The sequence below is a fragment of the Augochlora pura genome, chromosome 7, assembly GCF_028453695.1.
Source record: "Augochlora pura isolate Apur16 chromosome 7, APUR_v2.2.1, whole genome shotgun sequence".
NCBI lineage: Eukaryota > Metazoa > Arthropoda > Insecta > Hymenoptera > Halictidae > Augochlora > Augochlora pura.
In genome coordinates this window covers 1-19,340 of record NC_135778.1, presented here as the reverse complement: position 1 = coordinate 19,340, position 19,340 = coordinate 1, and the positions used below count along the sequence as shown (strand labels likewise).

Genomic DNA, 19,340 nt, shown 5'->3' with positions numbered 1-19,340 from the left:
ATTGCATACAGTTTGTTGTTGGATGTGGTTATGTGATTGTTACAGCAAGCGGACACTACGTCATCTTTGCATGTACAATGGTTTTTCTGTCGATATCGATCATGGATATCGATGGTAGTCAATGACATCGCTTAGCGACTACGTCACAGCACTACATTGCTACCAGTCGCTTACTCGCTAATCGCTACGTGTGCTACGTTACTATCGTTGCTACGTAACTGTGACATTGTAACAATTCTCAAATACATATATAGGTTATGCGTATTTTCGAATAAATTTGACAGAAAACAAAATCCGAACACTTAAAATGAGTGAAAAAAACACTAATACTGCTTTGGTTCGACGGGTAAATAAATTACTCGAATCCAGGGTCGAACACGATAAGGTATTTCCAGAGTTTATCGAATTTATTATTGATTAATAAACGAAATCGATCGAATCATTAACATCTTTGCTTTAAATGTTAATCGTTTTGTTAGGACACACTCGAAGCTTTAAAAGAACTGTCTACGTTCTTCACGGAGAACACGTTGAATGCACGCCGAAATTTACGAAGCAAGATAGAAAGACGAAGTTTAGCTATAAACGAAGAATTTCTGTCTGCGTTTAGAGAAGTCAAATCCTCTCTGGATGATGTCTATCGAGACGTTCTAGCCATGAACACGGCTGTACAGTGTATGACAAACCGTTTACAAAGCACCAAAACCCAAACATCACAACTCATTGATCAAACGACAAAACTCCAAAGTAAAAGGTAGATTCGCTTTGTAAATAAAATTATCTTTACCATATGAATCTTTACATAGATCATCTTAAATTGTTATAATAATGTTTTCAGTCAAACTTTGGCTATGCAACACCAAGTTGCTACTGCGTTCGCTAAAAATTTTCAATTAATTCAATCTGAATTAGGTGTTTTACATGGCTCCGGTAGAGATTCTCCTATTACCGAAGAATTTTTTTCTGTGGTTGATCGTGTTCAGGTACATTTCTATAAATTAATACGTTCACAGACATCGGAAAGAATTCCTAATACATTGCAGCAATTACAGGAGATTCATAGCAACTGTAGGATACTAATGCAATCAGGATATCAAACGTTAGGCTTAGACATTATGCAAAGAATGACCCTATTGCAAGAGTCAGCTCTTGAAAGACTATACAGATGGACACAGAATCAATGCAGAAATATTGAAAACGAACGTCTGGCACCACTATTAATTAAAGCAATGAATAAATTGCAAGACAGACCAGTTTTGTTTAAGTACGTACGTTTGCTTTTAGCAATGTGTACATATGTGTGGACTGTAATATATATTGTATAACCTATGTCGTACATTATACATATATTGCATGTTCTAGAGTGACCAATCATCCAATATTTTCACTTTTAGATATATCTTGGACGAATATTGTTCGACCAGAAGAACTGCATTGGTAGGATCTTTCATAGACGCGCTAACATTAGGTGAGGGATATGGTCGAACACCTAATCCCATTGAAATGCATGCAAACGAACCAAAGAGATATGTCGGTGACATGCTTGCATGGTTGCATCAGGTTATACCAGTTGAAAGAGAGAATATTTTAACTCTGATGAAGGGTTGTGATAAAACTGGTAAATTAAACGATTCTGTTCTGCCTTTTGTTTCGACTTTCTTATCCAAAGCTTCTTCCAGACATATCCGATCAAGTTAAACAATCTTTGAGTAATATTACGGAAGGTATTTGCCATCCGTTCAAGTCAAGAATAGAGCACGTTGTTTCCGTGGACGCGCCAGCTACGGTATTATACTCGGTGACAACGCTTCTCAGATTTTACCGTGACATAATTCAGCAAGCGATTCCCGATAGCACCTTGAATTTCACGTTATCGGATCTATTGGTACTCAGCGAAAAAAGTTTTCTTAGTAGATTGCAAAAAGAGACGCGAATTGCACTTGGCGAACGCGCAGAACCTCCTGGAACGGATCTAGTACCAGCTCCATCCGTTTCGCGATTGTTGACACTTCTTAATGAAGTTTTATCTGTAGCAAGCATTGCAGAAGATAGAGAGAAGGATATGCTACAAGTTTGTGCTACATTTAATACGCTATTCGTCTCATATCGATACTTATCAGTGATCCTTAATTAATATCTTCTCTACTTTACAGATTGTATCGTGTATCATCGATCCACTTCTTCAAGAAGTAAATGAAACTGCATCAAGATTACCCACAGTAGACATGGCTGTGTATTTACTAAATTGTATCCATCAAATACAATCTACTTTAGCATTGTACGAATATATGGATCAAAGATTAGAAAGATTACAGGTAATTTTCCATAATCATTTTCAGAGTAATTTCGCGACAGAAGTTTGATGCTAAATCTAATGTTTTCAAATTACATACTTTAGGCCCAATCTGATGCACAAATTGATACTCTAACATCCGAACAGGCAAGTTCTTTAGTAGCTCATTTAAATCTTGGGTCGATCTATACAATTTTGCAAGGGCACGAACAAGGTCCATTATCATCTATTCTCGGCATGGATCCTCTGAGCGTAAAAGAATTCACGGTATGTAAATTACCTATCTTTGCAATAGAAAAATGGAAAATGCTGAACATTTTGATCACACTTTGATATTTTACAGAATAAACTCGAAGCTTTCTTAATGATGCCAGACGTATTGTTACTACCTCAAATAAGTTTACTGCAGAGCAACAATCATCGTATAATCACGCAAAAACGATCCTTCGAAGTGATCGGCGCCATTTACAAGCAATTGTATGAAGCCTGCCATGATCCCAAAAATTTATATCAAAATGCGAACGGTCTCTTTGCAAGGAGCCCGGAAGACCTTTTAAGGATCTTGATTGCCGAGTAATTAGCCACGAAAAAAACATGTACATACATAACTATAAGATAATTTTTAATAAATTCCTAATCTTGTTCTTCGTGGTCTCTGATGATGTCACAATAAAAACTTGTTAAACCTCGACTATACTACCTAAAGGCTTAAAAGATTCAGGGGTAAATTTTTTCATTTGCTAAAAAATCTGACACATCCTCGGCAAACTACCGTCGGAATCAATACTAATATTTTTCTGAAAATTTACTTTTATAAATTATGGTAGAAATCTGAAAGAGAAGCTCCTTTGGGATTTGGCCTCAATCTTCAATTAATTTAGTAGTACTCTTATATCGTCATCGTTTCCTTGTTTGCTAAAGAGAGGTTCCTTTCAAATCCTTAACCTCCATAACCTTACCCTTGGTACTTTTTCATCGTCATCGTTTCCCTTTTCTTTTGCTGAAAAACCTGAAACAGACTTGACTAATCGTCGTCGAGGTTTGTATTAATAGAATGTCCTTTAACATCATAAAAATCGTCGTTAAATACCTATTATCAAAAAAGATCTTGTAATCAGTCCTGAAAATACTAGATAATTATTAACAAGGAAATTCTATTAAACCTAACACTGGTTTTCTCCCGCTAAACATGAAGCTGGATGCGCAGTAAAATGGTGGGGATGGGCGAACCATTAAAAAAAGTGCATAGGAGTAAGACCCATTAATGTGTATGGTTGTATGTACGTATATACATATAACTACAGTTAACTTCCAGCGCTAACAAAAGGTTAAGAGAAATCGTTTACATTTTGTGAAGTATTAGAGTATGTAATTTAAAATAAATTATCAATTATAATAATTAGTACGATTCTGTAGAAGAATTACATAATTCATATGAAGTAATTTTAATGTCACGAAACGGAAAGTAATACATGGTACTGTAGCAGTATTGTTTTCTTTTCGTAAACACGCTAGGAAACAGACTTTTTTAGTACTGTTTATTTATTTATAATGTATGCAGTGCGATTGAACAATTGTCTACGTAACAACTCTTATTACAAGTCCTGTTGTAACAAATTTTCCACTCAATTGCTATCAGGTAATAATGAATTGTAAATGATACATTTCAAAACTAATAATATTGTTAGAAAGTTTAATTTGTTTACAATAATGATACTTTTATGCTTAGATTTTCCTACAACTTTCAGCTCCGTAAACTTAAAATATGATTGGTATAAAACCTGGGAAAAGAATCAATACTTTACCATCAAGCACAGTGAAAGTGATGCATTTAGAATGTTGTTACCTCCTCCGAATATAACTGGAACATTGCATTTGGGACATGCATTGACTATTACAATTCAAGATATACTGGCAAGATGGTATAATTTATGTGCAATTTTTTAGTTTACAATTAATTTGTTTAATTTAATTCAAAATATCCTACATCTAGGTATAGAATGAAAGGTTGTTCTATTTTGTGGATACCAGGTTTAGATCATGCTGGTATAGCAACGCAAATGATGATAGAAAAGCATCTTTGCAAAACAAAAGGTATCCTAAAGTCAGAAATAGGGAGAGAACAATTCCTTTCAGTCGCATGGGATTGGAGAGATCAAAAAGAAAGTCAAATAAAGAATCAGTTAAAAGCTTTGGGAGCCAGTTTAGATTGGTCTAGAGAATATTTTACAATGAACAAGGTATGTAGTATAGTTTATCTTTATAAAATTTATTTCAAGTATTTGATCTTGATCATCACATTTCCTATCATTTTCTATAATCAATATTATAGGATCATAACAGTGCTGTGATCGAAGCATTTGTAAGGTTAAACGATCATAATTTAATATATAGGAAAAAAGATTTGGTTAACTGGTGTCCTAGTTTACATAGTACGATATCTGATATCGAAGTAGAACACGTGTTTATTACGAAGAAAACAGATCTTCAAGTTCCAGGATACAATAAGAATGTAACATTCGGTGAAATCGCATTTATAGCTTATCCAGTTAAAGATTCAAGTAATATAAATGTAAAATATTTGACTCAATGTAAAATATTTTTTATTCTATACAAACTTATCGAAATTTATGATAAAATGATATTTCTGTAGAAGATGAAATAGTTGTGGCAACAACCAGACCGGAATCTGTTTTTGGCGATGTAGCTATCGCTGTTCATCCAGACGATGAAAGGTACGCGAAATATATTGGCCAAACAGTTTGGCATTCCTTAAGAGAAACCCATATACCGATTATTGCTGATCGTTTAGTCGATAGAAATTTCGGCACTGGTAAGCGAATGACACTTATTAGATACTCTTTTCAGTGTTACTAATACTAACTATAACATACAGTGCTAACAAGAGTTATTTTTAGGAGCAGTAAAAATAACACCGGCACACGATCGTACAGACTACATGATTGCTACAAATCATCGATTAGACATTATCCAAGTTTTCAATGAACACGGGATGATAACGGATGCAGGAAAACAATTCAAGGTGAAGCAATATTTACGCAATACGATTATGTTACAGTTGCTCGTTACTGAAAAGAAAATGAGATGTGTTCTAGGATACTCCAAGATTTATTGCCAGAGAAAAAGTTTTAAACGAATTATCGAACAAAGGCCTTCTAAGACGTGTATGCGATCATGAAATGAGCATTCCAAGGTGCTCGCGTTCTCAAGATATTGTAGAATACATACTAAAAGAACAGTGGTTCGTAAAATGTGAGAGCATGGCGCGAAAAGCAATAATTGCAGTGAAAGAAGGTCATTTAAAAATTGTACCTACTGTACACGAACAATCATGGTACGACTGGCTTGAAAATATTAGGTGAGCCGAATTCTATGTAAAAAGCATCAAAACCATTTACAGTACTTTCTTCTACTAAAATTTCATCATTGTAATGCTTTTGCCTTAGAGACTGGTGTGTATCGAGACAGCTATGGTGGGGTCATCGTATTCCCGCTTATTACACTACAATCGGAGATCGAACCGAATGGATAATTGCTCGAACTGAAAATGATGCGCAGCTTATTGCTCGAAATACATATGGACCGGACGTGAAATTACATCAAGAAGAGGATGTATTGGACACATGGTTTTCTTCCGCGATTCTTCCTTTTGCCGTACTAGGATGGCCAAAACAGGTATACACGAAGCATGTATGCATGTAAGTTGTTGCACTTAACTGGAACATGTTTCATATCTGTTTAATTACGAATGATAGTAGACAAAAACGTCAAAGGATAACGTGTATCAATGACGTAAAGGCATAAAGGTGCACAGTCTAGTAATATGTGTCGCATTCGCAAATGTATTTTTAGACAAAGGATTTTATGAGTCACTATCCGTTAACATTGATGGAAACTGGACACGATATCTTATTTTTCTGGGTTGCGCGAATGGTTATGCTAGGATTGGAATTAACTGAACGTCTACCCTTCAATGTAAGTTTCCCTTCTTCGCTTTAGTTCGTACATTGCCAATCAAAGGTTCGGCGCATATTGTAGTCTCGATCGGAAGAAAAAAGGGGACGAAGAAGATAATAGTAAAAGTGTTTTCAACTGCAATTAAAAATGAAATATATAATCATACAATAATACTCCAAATTTTTGAACGGCAATCCATATCCTCCCTTTATATTGTACAATAAAAGACTTGTACATTTGAATTTCGTTAATGCATAGGAAGTACTTTTACACGGTATTTTATGCGATGCCTATGGAAAAAAAATGTCCAAAACACTTGGAAATATCATTTCGCCAGAAAATATTATTAATGGCGCTACGCTAAAAGTAAGTGCCAACGTATAATTTATGTAGTTGTATCGTTTCATGTTACCGAATGTCTTGATGCAAATAGGATCTCAAAGAACAAATGGAAGAAAACTATAAGTCAGGTACTCTTAGCAAAAAGGAATTTGACCGTATGGTATCTGGAAATAAAAAGATGTTTCCTAACGGAATATCAGAATGTGGTGCAGATGCACTGCGTATGACATTATGCAGCCACAATGTGAAGAGTAGGTACACATCTTATATTAATACATTTATTTTATATGTATGTAGACTGCTTTATTTACATTATTCAATGTATTATAACTTTTCTTTATACAATATGTAGATACAAAGATCAATTTTGATATGATGGAATGTCAAACAAATAAACTCTTTTGTAATAAAGTTTGGCAAGCAAGCAAATATGTCATACTCGTAACAAGTGGAAAACAATGTCAGAAACCTAAATGCTTAACAATTATCGACCGTTGGATTTTAAACCAGTTATCCATAGCAGTTCAAGCAACTAATGATGCCTTTCTACAACGAGATTTTCATAAAGCTATCGCATCATTAAAGTCGTTCTTATACTATCAATTTTGCGACTTGTATTTGGTAAGTCGATATTAATAAAAACATCGTTTTATATATATCATTCTGCTCAACTTTACTTAGGAGGCTACAAAGTGGGGATTCAAAGCCAAAGATTCAAATGTTATTTTGAGTCATACCTACAGTTTGAGAACTTGTTTGGAAGTTTCGTTACGATTAATTTATCCCATCATGCCATTTTTCGCCGATGAATTATATACTAGGTTGTCGGATAAATTTCCAGAATTTCTGTCGGTGCCATCGTTAATGGAAGCGTCATATCCAATGCCGGAGCAGGTATATGTAACTGAAATTTAAAACAGTAGATATAATGCGACTATCCCAATATCACATTTTTTATTGTGATCACAGTTTCATGTATGGAAGGATGACATACTTGATAACAGAATAAAGGAAGCGATAGATATGATTTTAGAAATTAGGAGTATAACAGCTAATATTAGTAAAAAGTTGAACCCAGAAGGTAATTTGTTGTACATCTACGTACGTACATATGTGGGAGAACATACTATTTTACAGAAACATTAAAAAAGTATTTTTAATTATAGTTCACATTCTAACTTGTGATCCTGAAGATTTTCGATTTTACAACGAGGTTATACATCTTATTAAAGGAGGAAGCAAAATCTTTAATATATACGTGTGTTTAAAAAGTAATCACAATGAAGATGAGAATGGCGTATATCATCGATTAGGTTCCCATTGCGTATTGTTTATTACCGCGCAGGTAAACTTTAGTCCTATATCAAATAATTCATCTTCGCAAAGCTTATATTTCATATATTGTACATACATCTATTTCCAGGATTCTTTGGTTCTGGAGAAAATTGTACAAAATATAAATAGAAAAATGTCACAGGAGAAGGCCAGCTTAAAATCTTAATTCGTTCAAGTTATTTTCCACTATAGAACAGAAGAAAAAATGATAAATGAAATAAATATCGATCTTTATAATATTATGTGCATTAATTTTCATCATTATTCATACGTTCATTGCCACGATTGTTTTCATCGTGATCGTTAGTATCACTAGTGTCGCTAGTATCGTTACTTTCTTCTTCCGAGTTTGAACTACTGGAATTGTACCAAGTTTGTGAAAATGTGTCATCTGTCATTATTGTTCTCCATTCATCTAATTTACGGTAATCTAGAAAAACAAAGCATGCCACGGTAAATATTAGAGTTTACATATGCGTAGAAAGAAAAAAATTAAATACATTATGACAATGTGCATACCCAAGCTGTAGAAATCGTTCAGTGTATATTGACGGTCTCCGTCTTCAAATATACCCCCGTACAAGTATAAGATATTATGCTTTATAGCAAGACCCGGATTTATTCTTGGGCATGGCACGAACATATTTTCTGGAACACCGTCTTTCTTCTGTATATCAGGACCACTCGTAGTTGGTCCTATTGTCATTGTAAATATCCCATCCTCGTCAGTAATTGTCGATTGAGCAGATGCAAGCGATAATTTTTCAACTTCGTTATCACTATATTCCTCATTTTGGCTATTATTTTCTTCTTCGTCAGCTTCTCTCACTTTTCTTCTGCGACGTCGTGTAGTTACGTCTTTTTTTCCAGTTAACGTCACTGAAAGTAATTACAAAATTATCACCCAATGTGTTGCAGTAATAAGCCAATGGTTACATCGTAATAAATTACACTTACCTGTATGCCATTGTAATTTCTCCAAATCTAATGCCATTAGATCATTATAAAATGTTCCATAAAGTTCTTCTTCGTTATCTTCTTCATCGAATACGCCGCCAAACATATATGCTAAATTCGATTGAACGAGAATAGCTGATGCACTACAACGAGGTGATGGTTTCTCTCCACCTTGTTTCACGGACATCCACTTCCATTTCAAACCAGTTTGATCATTTTCTAACGAGTGAAATGAAATTAATACTAATACATATCTTCAATTTATCTACAAAACAAGATTTTTTTAACCAATAATTCGTTACTTTCAGGGGTCATTAAAAACATGTCATTGTGAATGTATCCCTTATCCACATCCTTCTTTACTCTTTCTTTACTGTATCCACCATATACAAGTAGTTTATTTTCAGGTGTTGACAGCATTATACAGCCAGATCTTGGAAGTGGCGGATTACCTAAAATTTGATAATTTCATAATTAACCTTATTATAGAATAGATTCTATATGTTACAAACTTACCAGATAATTCAATCTTTTGCCAGGTATATGTTTCAAGATGGAACACGTGCACATCATTAAAATATTTGTAATCCCTTAAATTGTCATGAAAACCACCAAAAACTATCAATTGCCTTTTCATATGAACCATTCTATGACCACTTCTAGCAGAGGGGCCACCAACAGACCTATTAAAATTTCATTAGATTAACAACAAAACACTACTTCTACTTAATTTCAAACAATGATGTGCATACTGGATCTTTTCCCATTTTTTATCTCCAATTCGATAGACCCATAAATCTTTGTAATGATAAAATTGTGATTCCGACGGGCTAGTAAATTCACCACCAAATACCCATAGTTCCCCTCTATTCGTTGGTATTGCTACCATTTGATGGCCGCAACGGGGGGGTGGAGCCCCAGGTGCTTTTATCACTGTCCATTCGTTTTTATTTATGTTATACGTGAACATATCTCCATAAACAAACGTCTAAGTGAAAATTAAATTTTTATAATATCTATAATATAGTAGAAATAATGGAAAGACTATTCCTGAAAATACCGTTCGTCCATCATGGAATTCTCCTCCATACATAATAAGTTCATCTTTAAAAGGATGCGCTGTTAAACTAAAATTAACACGTCGAGACGGTGCTTCTACCGTCTTTTCAACAACACGTTGCCTTCGAGCTTCTTCTTTTTCGATTTCGGCTATCACATTTTCAATATTATCCTAAAATAAATTCAGTACAGAAACAGATCACTAATTTTACAAGAGTATATTAATTGTTCCATTATAATGTTACAATCTTGGAATGACCCTTTCACTGTTGATTGTTTATATGTCCTACTAACCTCACCCAGTGCAACTAATTCCTTTTTCTGTTTTAAGTTCAGTTTCTTTTCAGTTTTTAACGCAGTCTTCACACTACCGCTTACTCTCTTTTTATTTTTGTCTTTCTTACCCATATTAAATGCAAAGGTTTTTTCGAGCAATCAAGAAGAAATATTTTTTAACCTGATAATTAGCTACTTCACTGTATAAGTAAATGGTACTTGCGTACATATAAATATATAAAGTATATGTACATAAATCCCGAACTCAGTGAGAACCACAGAAACATCGACTTTAAAATATTTAACACATTTAACGAATATGTAATATCAGTGTCTGCAGTGTTTAATAAAAGTGATACTGGGCTGAAAGTTGACCCAATGATTGTACAGTACATACATTATATAGTGCACCCGTGTGAAGTGGTTCACCATATTAACCAATACACGTGTAGCGTTGCCCTTCAATTTGTAAACAAAAATAAAAAATTTGGGAAAGAAACAGCGGCTCGTTTTTATAGTTGACGATTGTTAACAATCTTCTTTGGCGAGTGTCTACTTACCAAATTTTCTGTTTTTATTTACAAGCTGTAGGACAATGTTATATGAGTGTGTGTGTGCACATGTGTGTCGAGATAGTCACAAGTTTTATCTATGGGAGCTCGGTGGTCTAGGATTCGACATTTATCTATTCTATTCGATCTTTTTCGCATGAATCATCTTCGGTAATTTTAAATATCTTTTTGAATGAATTTTTTGTACACCCGCGATTTAATCAATAGTCCAAGTAATTTGCAGTTTCTGATAGAAATAACTTTACCATTCGCAGAAGACAGAAGAATAATAAGTTCGAGACTTCTTAACTTTGTTACGAGACAATTTACGAAGAAACATTACATATTTGAAATACAATATAATTTATGAAGCAGAAATTCAAAACAAAGCTGCCGTACATTCCGTCCTTCTAAGAATTTGGAAATTTATGATTTCCGTTTCATTTTGCATGAAATTTTATTTTTATACTCCAACTTTAGTGTGTAAATCTCGAAAACAAATATTTTTCAAATATTTGTTTCACCTTTTAAAGAGATATTCAAATTTATCGAATCGCATAATCGACTGCACATTTTGAAAATGTACATAAACGCGCATGCAATACATATATATATACATGTATGATTGTATGTATGCATCCTGTCTCGCGTTTGACTAGTCGAAGTCGAAAGTCGATTGCAGTATGTACATATAGTATCGCTTCTGCAGCAAACGTCAAAGTTAAAACAATCGTGAAAGAGTTTCTGCTTTTGGAAGAAAAGGTCACATTTTGCAACCAGTTTTCTTTCCAAGGAAAAAAGGCACATTTCATTTGTTACTTTGGCTCTTGCAGCGATTGTCACTGCAATTACAGGCAGCGTTGTCATCGTTTTAATACGCGTCCATGCGATGTTAGTTGGCTCTCCTTTTCGCGGAGTATTACGTTATTTTTTTAGTGGCCACCACTTCAATGTTGTGATTAGTTTCGCGTCCGATTAATTGTATTGTATTCAAGCAAAGACGAAACGAACGACTGCATCATGTTTTGGACCAAGAATTACGTGTCATCGCCTAATATGGAGGCACTCCTTGATAAGGAGGTAAGCAAATCTATTTTCCGTCTACGGAAATGTAATTCTGCTAATTGTCGGTTTATAAAAATTTATAACTGATTTAATAATTCGATTCAAGAGACAACATCGGCAGTATTATTCTTATCTTTACCGATAATGTCAATGTATGAGATTATAGTTATGTGCACCTTGTTTTATATAGTTAATTTCCTTCAGCTTCATACAATATCATTCTCCTGTCGCCTAGGTCAGTGAACCAACCTTTCATTAATGAAATTACAAATTATTAAAAAAACGATTTAATATACATAGGTGACACAACATGAGATGTCATTAGACAATTTATAGTATGTTTCTAGAACCATGTAACATTGTACATATTTTTTCATTATTTGTGAAATACAAACTGATTTCTATCAATCAGGATTTCTAAGAACCTTGTCGACACCAGACATAATTGGAAATATAATCGTATCTGTAATTTTAGGATGTTACTTTGTACGAAGTAATGGACGAAGACGATATATTGGCAGAATGTAAAAGCCAAAATAAAAAACTTGTGGAATAGTAAGTAAAGAAAAACTAACACATATCAAAGTGTCAACATTAAATCGACTCTATAATAACATTACTTCTAGTTTAACTAGATCTGATGTAATGGAAGAATTGATAACACTCACAACTAAGGAACCACCCACAGACATAGAGGAACGTTCTCGTTACAAATATCCGAGTTTAGCTTGTGAATTACTGACTTGTGATATATCAGTTTTGAATGAGAAGTTAGCGGGTAAATATCGAATTAAATTAATCATGAAAATAATTATGTAAATAATTCTTGAAAGCACATTATATTACAGGAAATGAAGCACTTTTAGCAAAACTGTACTCATTTATTGATACAGATCAACCATTAAATCCTTTGTTAGCTTCATTTTTTAGTAAAACTATCGGAGTACTCATTGCCCGTAAAGCAGAACAGGTGATTATATTTTAATATATACATTTCTATGGAGTTACATTTAATTATAAGATAAATATTAAGTCTGCTCATGGCTCTTAAATACATTCTATAAGTTTCTTTTTTTTATCAGAACTGGTACTTGTATCAGTTCACTTGTTTACAGGTTTTAGAGTTTCTGATAAATCGTGAAACATGCGTCGATCTGCTTTTGCAACATTTAGAAACCTCGGCAATTATGGACTTGGTACTGAAATTGGCTACCCAGGTTGAAGGCACTGACGTGCGGCAATATGTATTAAATGTGAGGAATCGTATGTTCAGTATTTTGGTATTATGTAATCTTAGATGGTGCAATATCCGTCTTGCAGCAAGTCCAGATTTTATGATATTAATATAGCTGATTACGTTGCTTTATACAAAACCTGATGTATATGTTTGCTTTGACAGTGGTTAGATAGTCAACAATTAGTGCAGAGGTTGGTAAAATTATTGTCTCCTAATTCTGAACCGACTAAACATGCAAATGCTGCACAATTACTTTGCGATATGATAAGCGTTACAAGGGAGGATCAACATACAGTAACAAAAAATACCGATCCAGATCCTATTTTAAATACTCTTGAATCGTAAGTATATGAAATCAATTAAAAGAAAATCTTAATACATTGTAATGTTACTACTCATTTTCTTTTATAGGTCAGATACAGTGAGTTTGTTGTTGGAAACTATCTTAATCGGAGAACACTTAGAAAGTAGTATTGTTGGAGGAATTCAGGTACTTCTCACGCTTCTAGACAAAAAATCTAACAAGTAAGAATGCAAATGGTTCTTCATGTTCAATGTCTTTCATTGTCTTACGGAAAATCGAATGTATTAAAAGCGATAATATTTCTTTGATATTAGCGCATTGAACGAAGGAGATGTCCATGGTAATGGTATAGGGGACGAGGTTACAGATAATGAACAACGTATGAAAATTTCGAACGCGACTCTGCCTTATTTAGAACAACTACATAAAGTCTTATTAGATCCTCCTTATGTAAGTGTACAAGTACAGTATAGGTATTTTTTGTATATCTATGTAATACATGATTTTTTTACAAAAATACTTTGAAAACATATTTTTTATCGCAGAAACCTCCTGTTAAAACAACTGCAGGAATCTTAGATTGTCCATTAGGTAATACTCGTATACATGTTGCAAAGTTATTCGCTGCGTTATTGACGGTAGAAAATGTAAAAATTTACGAGACCTTAGTAGAACTAGGAACATTCCAAACATTACTGGTGAGACAATACTTGTGATCGTGGAATATAATAAATTAATGTAACGCTTAAAGTTACACTACTAAACTGATATACTATAAAATCCCATGTATTTTTTTGTTCTTAAGGACTTATTTTTTAAATATACGTGGAACAATTTCCTACACACTCAAGTACAATCGTGCCTGGCTTTAGCTATTAATTGTGATTTTAAGGATGCAAATGACATTATTTATGCTAATGTAAGTATTTGAATTGGTGGCAGAAGCATGCCATGAAAGATGAAAGAAATATAAGTTTAATCACGTATGGACTTTCAGATATTTATCGAGTGCAGATTAATAGATCAAATTTTAGAAGCATGGGACAAAAATGATAATAAACAGTAGGTTGAATAGTCACATACATATTCAACTTTTACGAGGCTGCGAAAGGTTCATTCATAATCGTTACTACTGTATTTTAGAAATTCCGAGAATGGTGTTAGACAGGGATATATGGGCCATTTAATTAATATTGCAAATAATGTCGTTAATCAATGTAAGAAGAGCGCAAACTTAGATAAATTTCTGAAGGCTAATTTATCACGTAAGTGTCTTCACAAATGGAAAAATCTTGTGGATACGGATTTAGCAAAAATTAACGAGACTCATCAAATACCACCGGTAGGTGGATATTTTTTACAAATTAATTCCTTTAACCTTGAATCCTGATGAAACAATGTTTATAGTATTGTCTTTCTTAATACCATGTTATGTGAACTTTTAGAGTGGAGAGACTCAACTGTCCGGTGAAAATCCAGATGGATATAGTTCTTATCCTCAAGAAGTCACGCAAGTTAGTATTTCTATTTCTTTCATTTGTAAAATTGTAGTAGTAGCAGTAGTACTAGTAGTAGTAGTACTAGTAGTAGTAGTAGTAGATTACTATAGACAACCGAGTTCTGTTAGTGAACTCGAAAATATTGTTATTTTCTATAACATTGTATAACATAAATAGTTTTACACCAACTATGTGGGCCAACATATGACACCGCAGTTTATTGAAAACTTTGGCTTTAACGACGGTGAATTTAATGGCAGCGAAAATGAAATTCAGTAAGTAATTCACATTATAGTTAAGAGTATGTTCTTTAAAAATGATATACTATCATAAATATCCTATCACGCGTGAGCTCTACACATTTCCCATAATTTCTAGAGCATATTAGAGCTCGTCGTTCTGTAAATAGTTTGACAAATTTAGTGCTTTATTCAAATACGAGAATACTAAATGGTATTGCAATATCATTGAAAATACTTATCTTTTTACAAAAAAATATTTTAGTAACAAGGTCGATCAACTAACTACGTTGGCCTTTACCGTCAACGAAGATTATGAAGAAAGAGAAGATATGTTCAATAAGGTACAGGTAACATTATAGAGAAAATATAATACATTTTCAATTCGTCGATGATAAATCATTTATTTATAGATATGCGAGGAGAAGCAAAAGATTGGTTTAGAAGACTGCAGTGCAGGGGCAGATTGGGGCGATGAAGGCGAGTTAACTTTTCAAACTGTTGTAGAAAAACAAGCTTGGTCAGGAAAACAACATTGTAACGATTCAAACTCGTTCGACGAAGATGACGAAGGTTTGTGCTTTGTCTGAGGTAGTTTATTTCCTGTAAAAAAGTTTTTTCCTACTGTTCTCAAGCATTTAAAAATAGATCCAGTTCTGTTTCCTTTTTCGAAATCTTTTAAATAGTTGTTCATATTATTGCGTTAGCTTGGGATTCAACTGAGCCATTATCTACCGGTAACACGCTTCCTGAAGTGAATCCATGGGAGAGTGCACCTTCAGATGCAGTAGCTGATTCTACTGGTTGGGCAAATTTTGATACCAAATTAGGCGATGAAATTCAAGAAGAGGTAGAAGAAGAGGAACTGGAACAACAACAACAGGCTTCGGATTCAAGTCAAGAGGAACCTGTTGTGCAAAATAAACTGATGGTAGCAGATGTTGACACGGATCATGTGAAAGTTGAAAATATAGCCGATGGTGCTGCTTCACAAACAAAATCGATCGCGAATCAAGAAAGTACCGTGGAGAATTCGTTTTCTGCTGCTTCTGCTCCGGTTGTTACTGTTCCGGCTGTTACTATTCCGGCTGATACCGCTTCGACTGCTACTATTCCAATTGCGACTGCTATATCTGCGACAGCACCGGCTGCTTGTGCTCCAGTTGCCACATCTTTTCTGTCACCCGCCAATGTTGCTGCTGATAACAATACAAATGCAAATGAAGTTTCTACAATTTCCAACAGCAGGTAATCAAAAACTGATATATTTTGTAACATTAGCTAAATAGCTATAAAGTCATGCTGCACGTGTATATTTCAGAGAAATCGTAAATGAAGAAAAACTAACGAACATAGAATTCGTGACAACTACGGTACAGAATGAGAAAGCCTCGAATGATAAGGAAAATGCATATAGTTTAAACAACGTAACGTCGGAAGCGTTGTCGACACCGAAAGATGCCAAATGAAACGCTATCTCTTAAATACGGCATTGCAATAGAACGAAGAAAATCATATCAGTATAAATTTGTACGAATGATCAGAGTATATATTACGTCCCTATATTTTCATTAGATCACGTTGATTATGCTTGATTGCGTTGGCGCCCGGGAACTATAACTTATAGCAGGGTATAAATGCGGATTGAAAAGTGAAAGAAAAAATTCAACAACGCTCAACTATGTTTAGTGTATTACTTCATGTATATGTGTAAGTTCTCAGATCGCCAACGTTTCGATTGTAGATACATCTACGTAAAATACAATTTTTCCAAACATTCTCGGTGAACATTGTTACTGTAAGGGTTCCGTCAAACGTTTTTATTCATCTATGGAAGCAACATGAAAATTGTATTATTTTCTTTCTTTTTCTTCTTATTTTTTATTACATCTTTGGTATTTTTGCATAATGAGACGAACAAGTTATAATTTGTACAGAGATCGAGTCGGTAGATATTGAGATTGATCAAATTGTTGCTTGATTGTTTAATACCTAATTCCGCAGAAGTATCGGACACCAACATACACGCACGTGCGCCTACACACCTACACTAGATAAATTTATGGTCCCATACATATATAAGTATGTAACCATAAATTTATGTAATGTTTTTGTTTTATGATATCGTTACGAAGCTCTTTAAAGAAAATCGCCGTATGCAATGATATTACACAGAGAACTGGTGCTTTTGCTTCTCCGTTCGATAAGGCAAAGGTACTTATGTATGTGCAGTGCCTATTATTTCATTAAAACGTATGCTCGTGCAACGATGCGATACAAACAAGAACGAAAAGTTATGTATTTTTATTACGTTGATAATATTCAGCCAATGTATACACACGTAATCTAATTGAAATATTTCAATAAATTTGTTTTAATTGCATTCCAGTTAGAAAACTCTACGATAATAGATAACGTTAATCGTCTTTCAAAATCATCTTCCAGAAGATATAGTATTATACTTACTAAATTGCAGGGATCCAAACTTAATGTGGTGTATGCTTTGGTTAATATGTGTACAGTTCTTCTACGGTGAAGTTCATTAATTGAATCCCATAATTGTTCGAATGATTTTGTTTGCCTTAAATATTTCTGCTATAATAATGTGTTTATAGTACCATACACAAGGTATTGTACATAATTAATAAACAAGCAGTGTTCAAAATTACAAAAATATTATTGTAGTTATAATTATTATTATTATTATTACTACTTTTAATATCTATATTTAATGTTAATTCTATACCTGTCATATTATAATATTTTAAGTATTTCTCTGATGCCGCCGCTTCTTTTTTTCTTCCTTTGTTTACTTCCTCCTACTTTGAATTCCAGAGCTAATGCCACATGCTTGAGAAAATCTAAACCAAAAGAAAATGTCGGAAGGAAAATAACTTTTCAAATGATGTATTTCTTAAAAATATCTAAGAATTTTTACGAAATATATAATTTCTTTTTATCCCTCTAACTCTCCCTCAAAGAAACCTCTCATATATCAGAAAAATCGTAAATTTTCTATGCTCCAATGTAATTCGTTACTGTCCCGATCCACGGAGACGTAGAAAAACTCAATAATCAATCAATTAATATGTAGATACATATATTTTATAAGTAGTAGAAGATTGCCGGCGACGTTATCCAGATGCCAGCAAATCAACCTCTCAATCGACATATCTTTCACAAAATTATGTTTTATTACAATAGGACATTGTTTTTATAATTGATATAATTTGTAGTATATATTGTATTTCGTAATTTCTGCGGCAGCATCATTGACAATTTTTAATTGTTGAACGATGTTCAATCCGTATTTGTATTGTTAATCATCTTTCCGTTATCAGGTTATGTACACTATGATCTCATAATACAGCCGCGACGCGAGATGGCGGTAGGGATCAATACAGTTTGATCTCAGCTTTACGGCCAAGACGCCAGATGGCGCTAGAGTCGGGTTCTGTCGGTTACGTCGCTTTTGGAGACACATCTGCCCAGGGATTTTTCTCTCCTAGGATTTGCTGACGATGTAACTCTCATCACCTCAGCTATAGACTTCTCTAAATTAACAGAAAGAACAAATGAAGCCCTGAAAACAATAAAAAGCTGGTTTAATTCCAATGAGCTTAAATTAGCTAAGGATAAATGCGAGTGGTTATACATCGCAAGCAGGAAATCATCAAGTGGGGCGGAAATAGGATTAGGCAACACCCCACTTATTTCAATAAATATTCCCCCGGGCTTACAACGAATACCCGGGGGTATTACAATTTCATCGCCAATCGCGGGCGCTAATAATAAATAGATAAATAAATAAGTAGTAATAAACAATAATCAACACAATCATTGTAAATGTGACTGACAGATAGAAGATAAAATATATAACAGTAAAAAGTATATTGTATAAAAAAAGTAATAATAACGAAAATATTTAAGAATTAATATATGTAAGAGTTAAAATGAATATCGATCATGAAATAATAATAACATATTATATATACTGATCGATATCTGTGGCAATCTCTGTTGCTAGATCATTTGCAGGTACTTGTGTATATGGAAATGTACATATACGTGAAAGTACGACGAGCACATGTGTAAAAGTATAAATATATAAATAGATAAATAAACGAATAAATAAGTAAATAAATAGTTAAATAAATAAATATATATATATGTCATCAGCTTATGGCTCGCACTGTCACGTGGCT

The 19,340-nt window shown here is 33.7% G+C and overlaps 4 protein-coding genes and 1 long non-coding RNA gene across 8 annotated transcripts; 3 read left to right on the top strand and 2 right to left on the bottom strand.

Moving 5' to 3' along the window:
• The first annotated feature begins 107 nt into the window (after positions 1–107).
• Cog6 (conserved oligomeric Golgi complex subunit 6) lies at positions 108–3,007 on the top strand. The gene is made up of 9 exons (XM_078185047.1): positions 108–385; positions 480–754; positions 839–983; positions 1,053–1,264; positions 1,395–1,618; positions 1,680–2,071; positions 2,154–2,315; positions 2,399–2,560; positions 2,637–3,007. The coding sequence occupies exons 1-9, from the start codon at positions 308–310 to the stop codon at positions 2,868–2,870; spliced, it is 1,884 nt and encodes a 627-aa protein (XP_078041173.1). The 5' UTR covers positions 108–307; the 3' UTR covers positions 2,871–3,007.
• Positions 3,008–3,550: 543 nt separating this feature from the next.
• Valrs-m (Valyl-tRNA synthetase, mitochondrial) lies at positions 3,551–8,191 on the top strand. 3 transcript variants are annotated; one of them, XM_078184899.1, is made up of 17 exons: positions 3,553–3,657; positions 3,855–3,932; positions 4,023–4,215; positions 4,287–4,533; positions 4,626–4,854; positions 4,947–5,126; positions 5,212–5,336; positions 5,410–5,672; positions 5,761–5,989; positions 6,167–6,289; positions 6,530–6,637; positions 6,705–6,864; positions 6,966–7,234; positions 7,295–7,507; positions 7,583–7,694; positions 7,780–7,958; positions 8,037–8,191. In XM_078184899.1, coding segments are annotated over exons 1-17 (2,787 nt in total). In that variant the 5' UTR covers positions 3,553–3,656; the 3' UTR covers positions 8,115–8,191. The 3 variants fall into 3 exon arrangements, with proteins under 3 accessions (XP_078041026.1, XP_078041024.1, XP_078041025.1); XM_078184900.1 differs by having other exon boundaries at positions 3,551–3,932; positions 4,042–4,215; XM_078184898.1 differs by having other exon boundaries at positions 3,551–3,932.
• A 5-nt stretch (positions 8,192–8,196) lies between these two features.
• LOC144473333 (kelch domain-containing protein 4) lies at positions 8,197–10,372 on the bottom strand. Its single transcript, XM_078187118.1, has 8 exons — positions 10,259–10,372; positions 9,966–10,136; positions 9,658–9,893; positions 9,422–9,588; positions 9,208–9,357; positions 8,906–9,124; positions 8,468–8,827; positions 8,197–8,378 (listed from the first exon to the last, which is right to left on the bottom strand). Exons 1-8 carry the CDS (start codon positions 10,370–10,372, stop codon positions 8,197–8,199), a joined length of 1,599 nt encoding a protein of 532 aa, XP_078043244.1.
• A 1,090-nt stretch (positions 10,373–11,462) lies between these two features.
• On the top strand, positions 11,463–17,608 carry Fmt (phosphatase 6 regulatory subunit 1-like protein fmt). Its single transcript, XM_078184901.1, has 18 exons — positions 11,463–11,871; positions 12,332–12,411; positions 12,483–12,634; positions 12,705–12,826; positions 12,939–13,109; positions 13,256–13,434; positions 13,505–13,618; positions 13,712–13,847; positions 13,943–14,095; positions 14,203–14,316; positions 14,395–14,459; positions 14,541–14,739; positions 14,843–14,911; positions 15,074–15,171; positions 15,401–15,479; positions 15,549–15,708; positions 15,843–16,383; positions 16,457–17,608. Exons 1-18 carry the CDS (start codon positions 11,812–11,814, stop codon positions 16,602–16,604), a joined length of 2,640 nt encoding a protein of 879 aa, XP_078041027.1. The 5' UTR covers positions 11,463–11,811; the 3' UTR covers positions 16,605–17,608.
• LOC144472134 (uncharacterized) lies at positions 15,524–18,481 on the bottom strand. 2 transcript variants are annotated; one of them, XR_013494386.1, is made up of 4 exons: positions 17,882–18,481; positions 17,602–17,730; positions 16,159–16,334; positions 15,524–16,043 (listed from the first exon to the last, which is right to left on the bottom strand). It is a non-coding gene; the product is annotated as an uncharacterized LOC144472134 (long non-coding RNA). The 2 variants fall into 2 exon arrangements; XR_013494387.1 differs by having other exon boundaries at positions 17,602–17,716.
• Positions 18,482–19,340: the final 859 nt, after the last annotated feature.

Coding starts and splice junctions, on each gene's coding strand:
- Cog6 (XM_078185047.1), top strand. CDS start 308: ATGAGTGAAAAAAACACTAATACTGCTTTGGTTCGACGGGTAAATAAA. Junction 2,072..2,153: donor GAGAGAAGGATATGCTACAA/GTTTGTGCTACA, acceptor TCTACTTTACAG/ATTGTATCGTGTATCATCGA. Junction 2,561..2,636: donor TGAGCGTAAAAGAATTCACG/GTATGTAAATTA, acceptor GATATTTTACAG/AATAAACTCGAAGCTTTCTT.
- Valrs-m (XM_078184898.1), top strand. CDS start 3,845: ATGTATGCAGTGCGATTGAACAATTGTCTACGTAACAACTCTTATTAC. Junction 4,855..4,946: donor TTATCCAGTTAAAGATTCAA/GTAATATAAATG, acceptor ATATTTCTGTAG/AAGATGAAATAGTTGTGGCA. Junction 5,990..6,166: donor TACTAGGATGGCCAAAACAG/GTATACACGAAG, acceptor ATGTATTTTTAG/ACAAAGGATTTTATGAGTCA.
- LOC144473333 (XM_078187118.1), bottom strand. CDS start 10,372: ATGGGTAAGAAAGACAAAAATAAAAAGAGAGTAAGCGGTAGTGTGAAG. Junction 10,137..10,258: donor AATTAGTTGCACTGGGTGAG/GTTAGTAGGACA, acceptor AATTTATTTTAG/GATAATATTGAAAATGTGAT. Junction 9,358..9,421: donor GCAAAAGATTGAATTATCTG/GTAAGTTTGTAA, acceptor ATCAAATTTTAG/GTAATCCGCCACTTCCAAGA.
- Fmt (XM_078184901.1), top strand. CDS start 11,812: ATGTTTTGGACCAAGAATTACGTGTCATCGCCTAATATGGAGGCACTC. Junction 12,412..12,482: donor AATAAAAAACTTGTGGAATA/GTAAGTAAAGAA, acceptor CATTACTTCTAG/TTTAACTAGATCTGATGTAA. Junction 14,460..14,540: donor GACAAAAATGATAATAAACA/GTAGGTTGAATA, acceptor ACTGTATTTTAG/AAATTCCGAGAATGGTGTTA.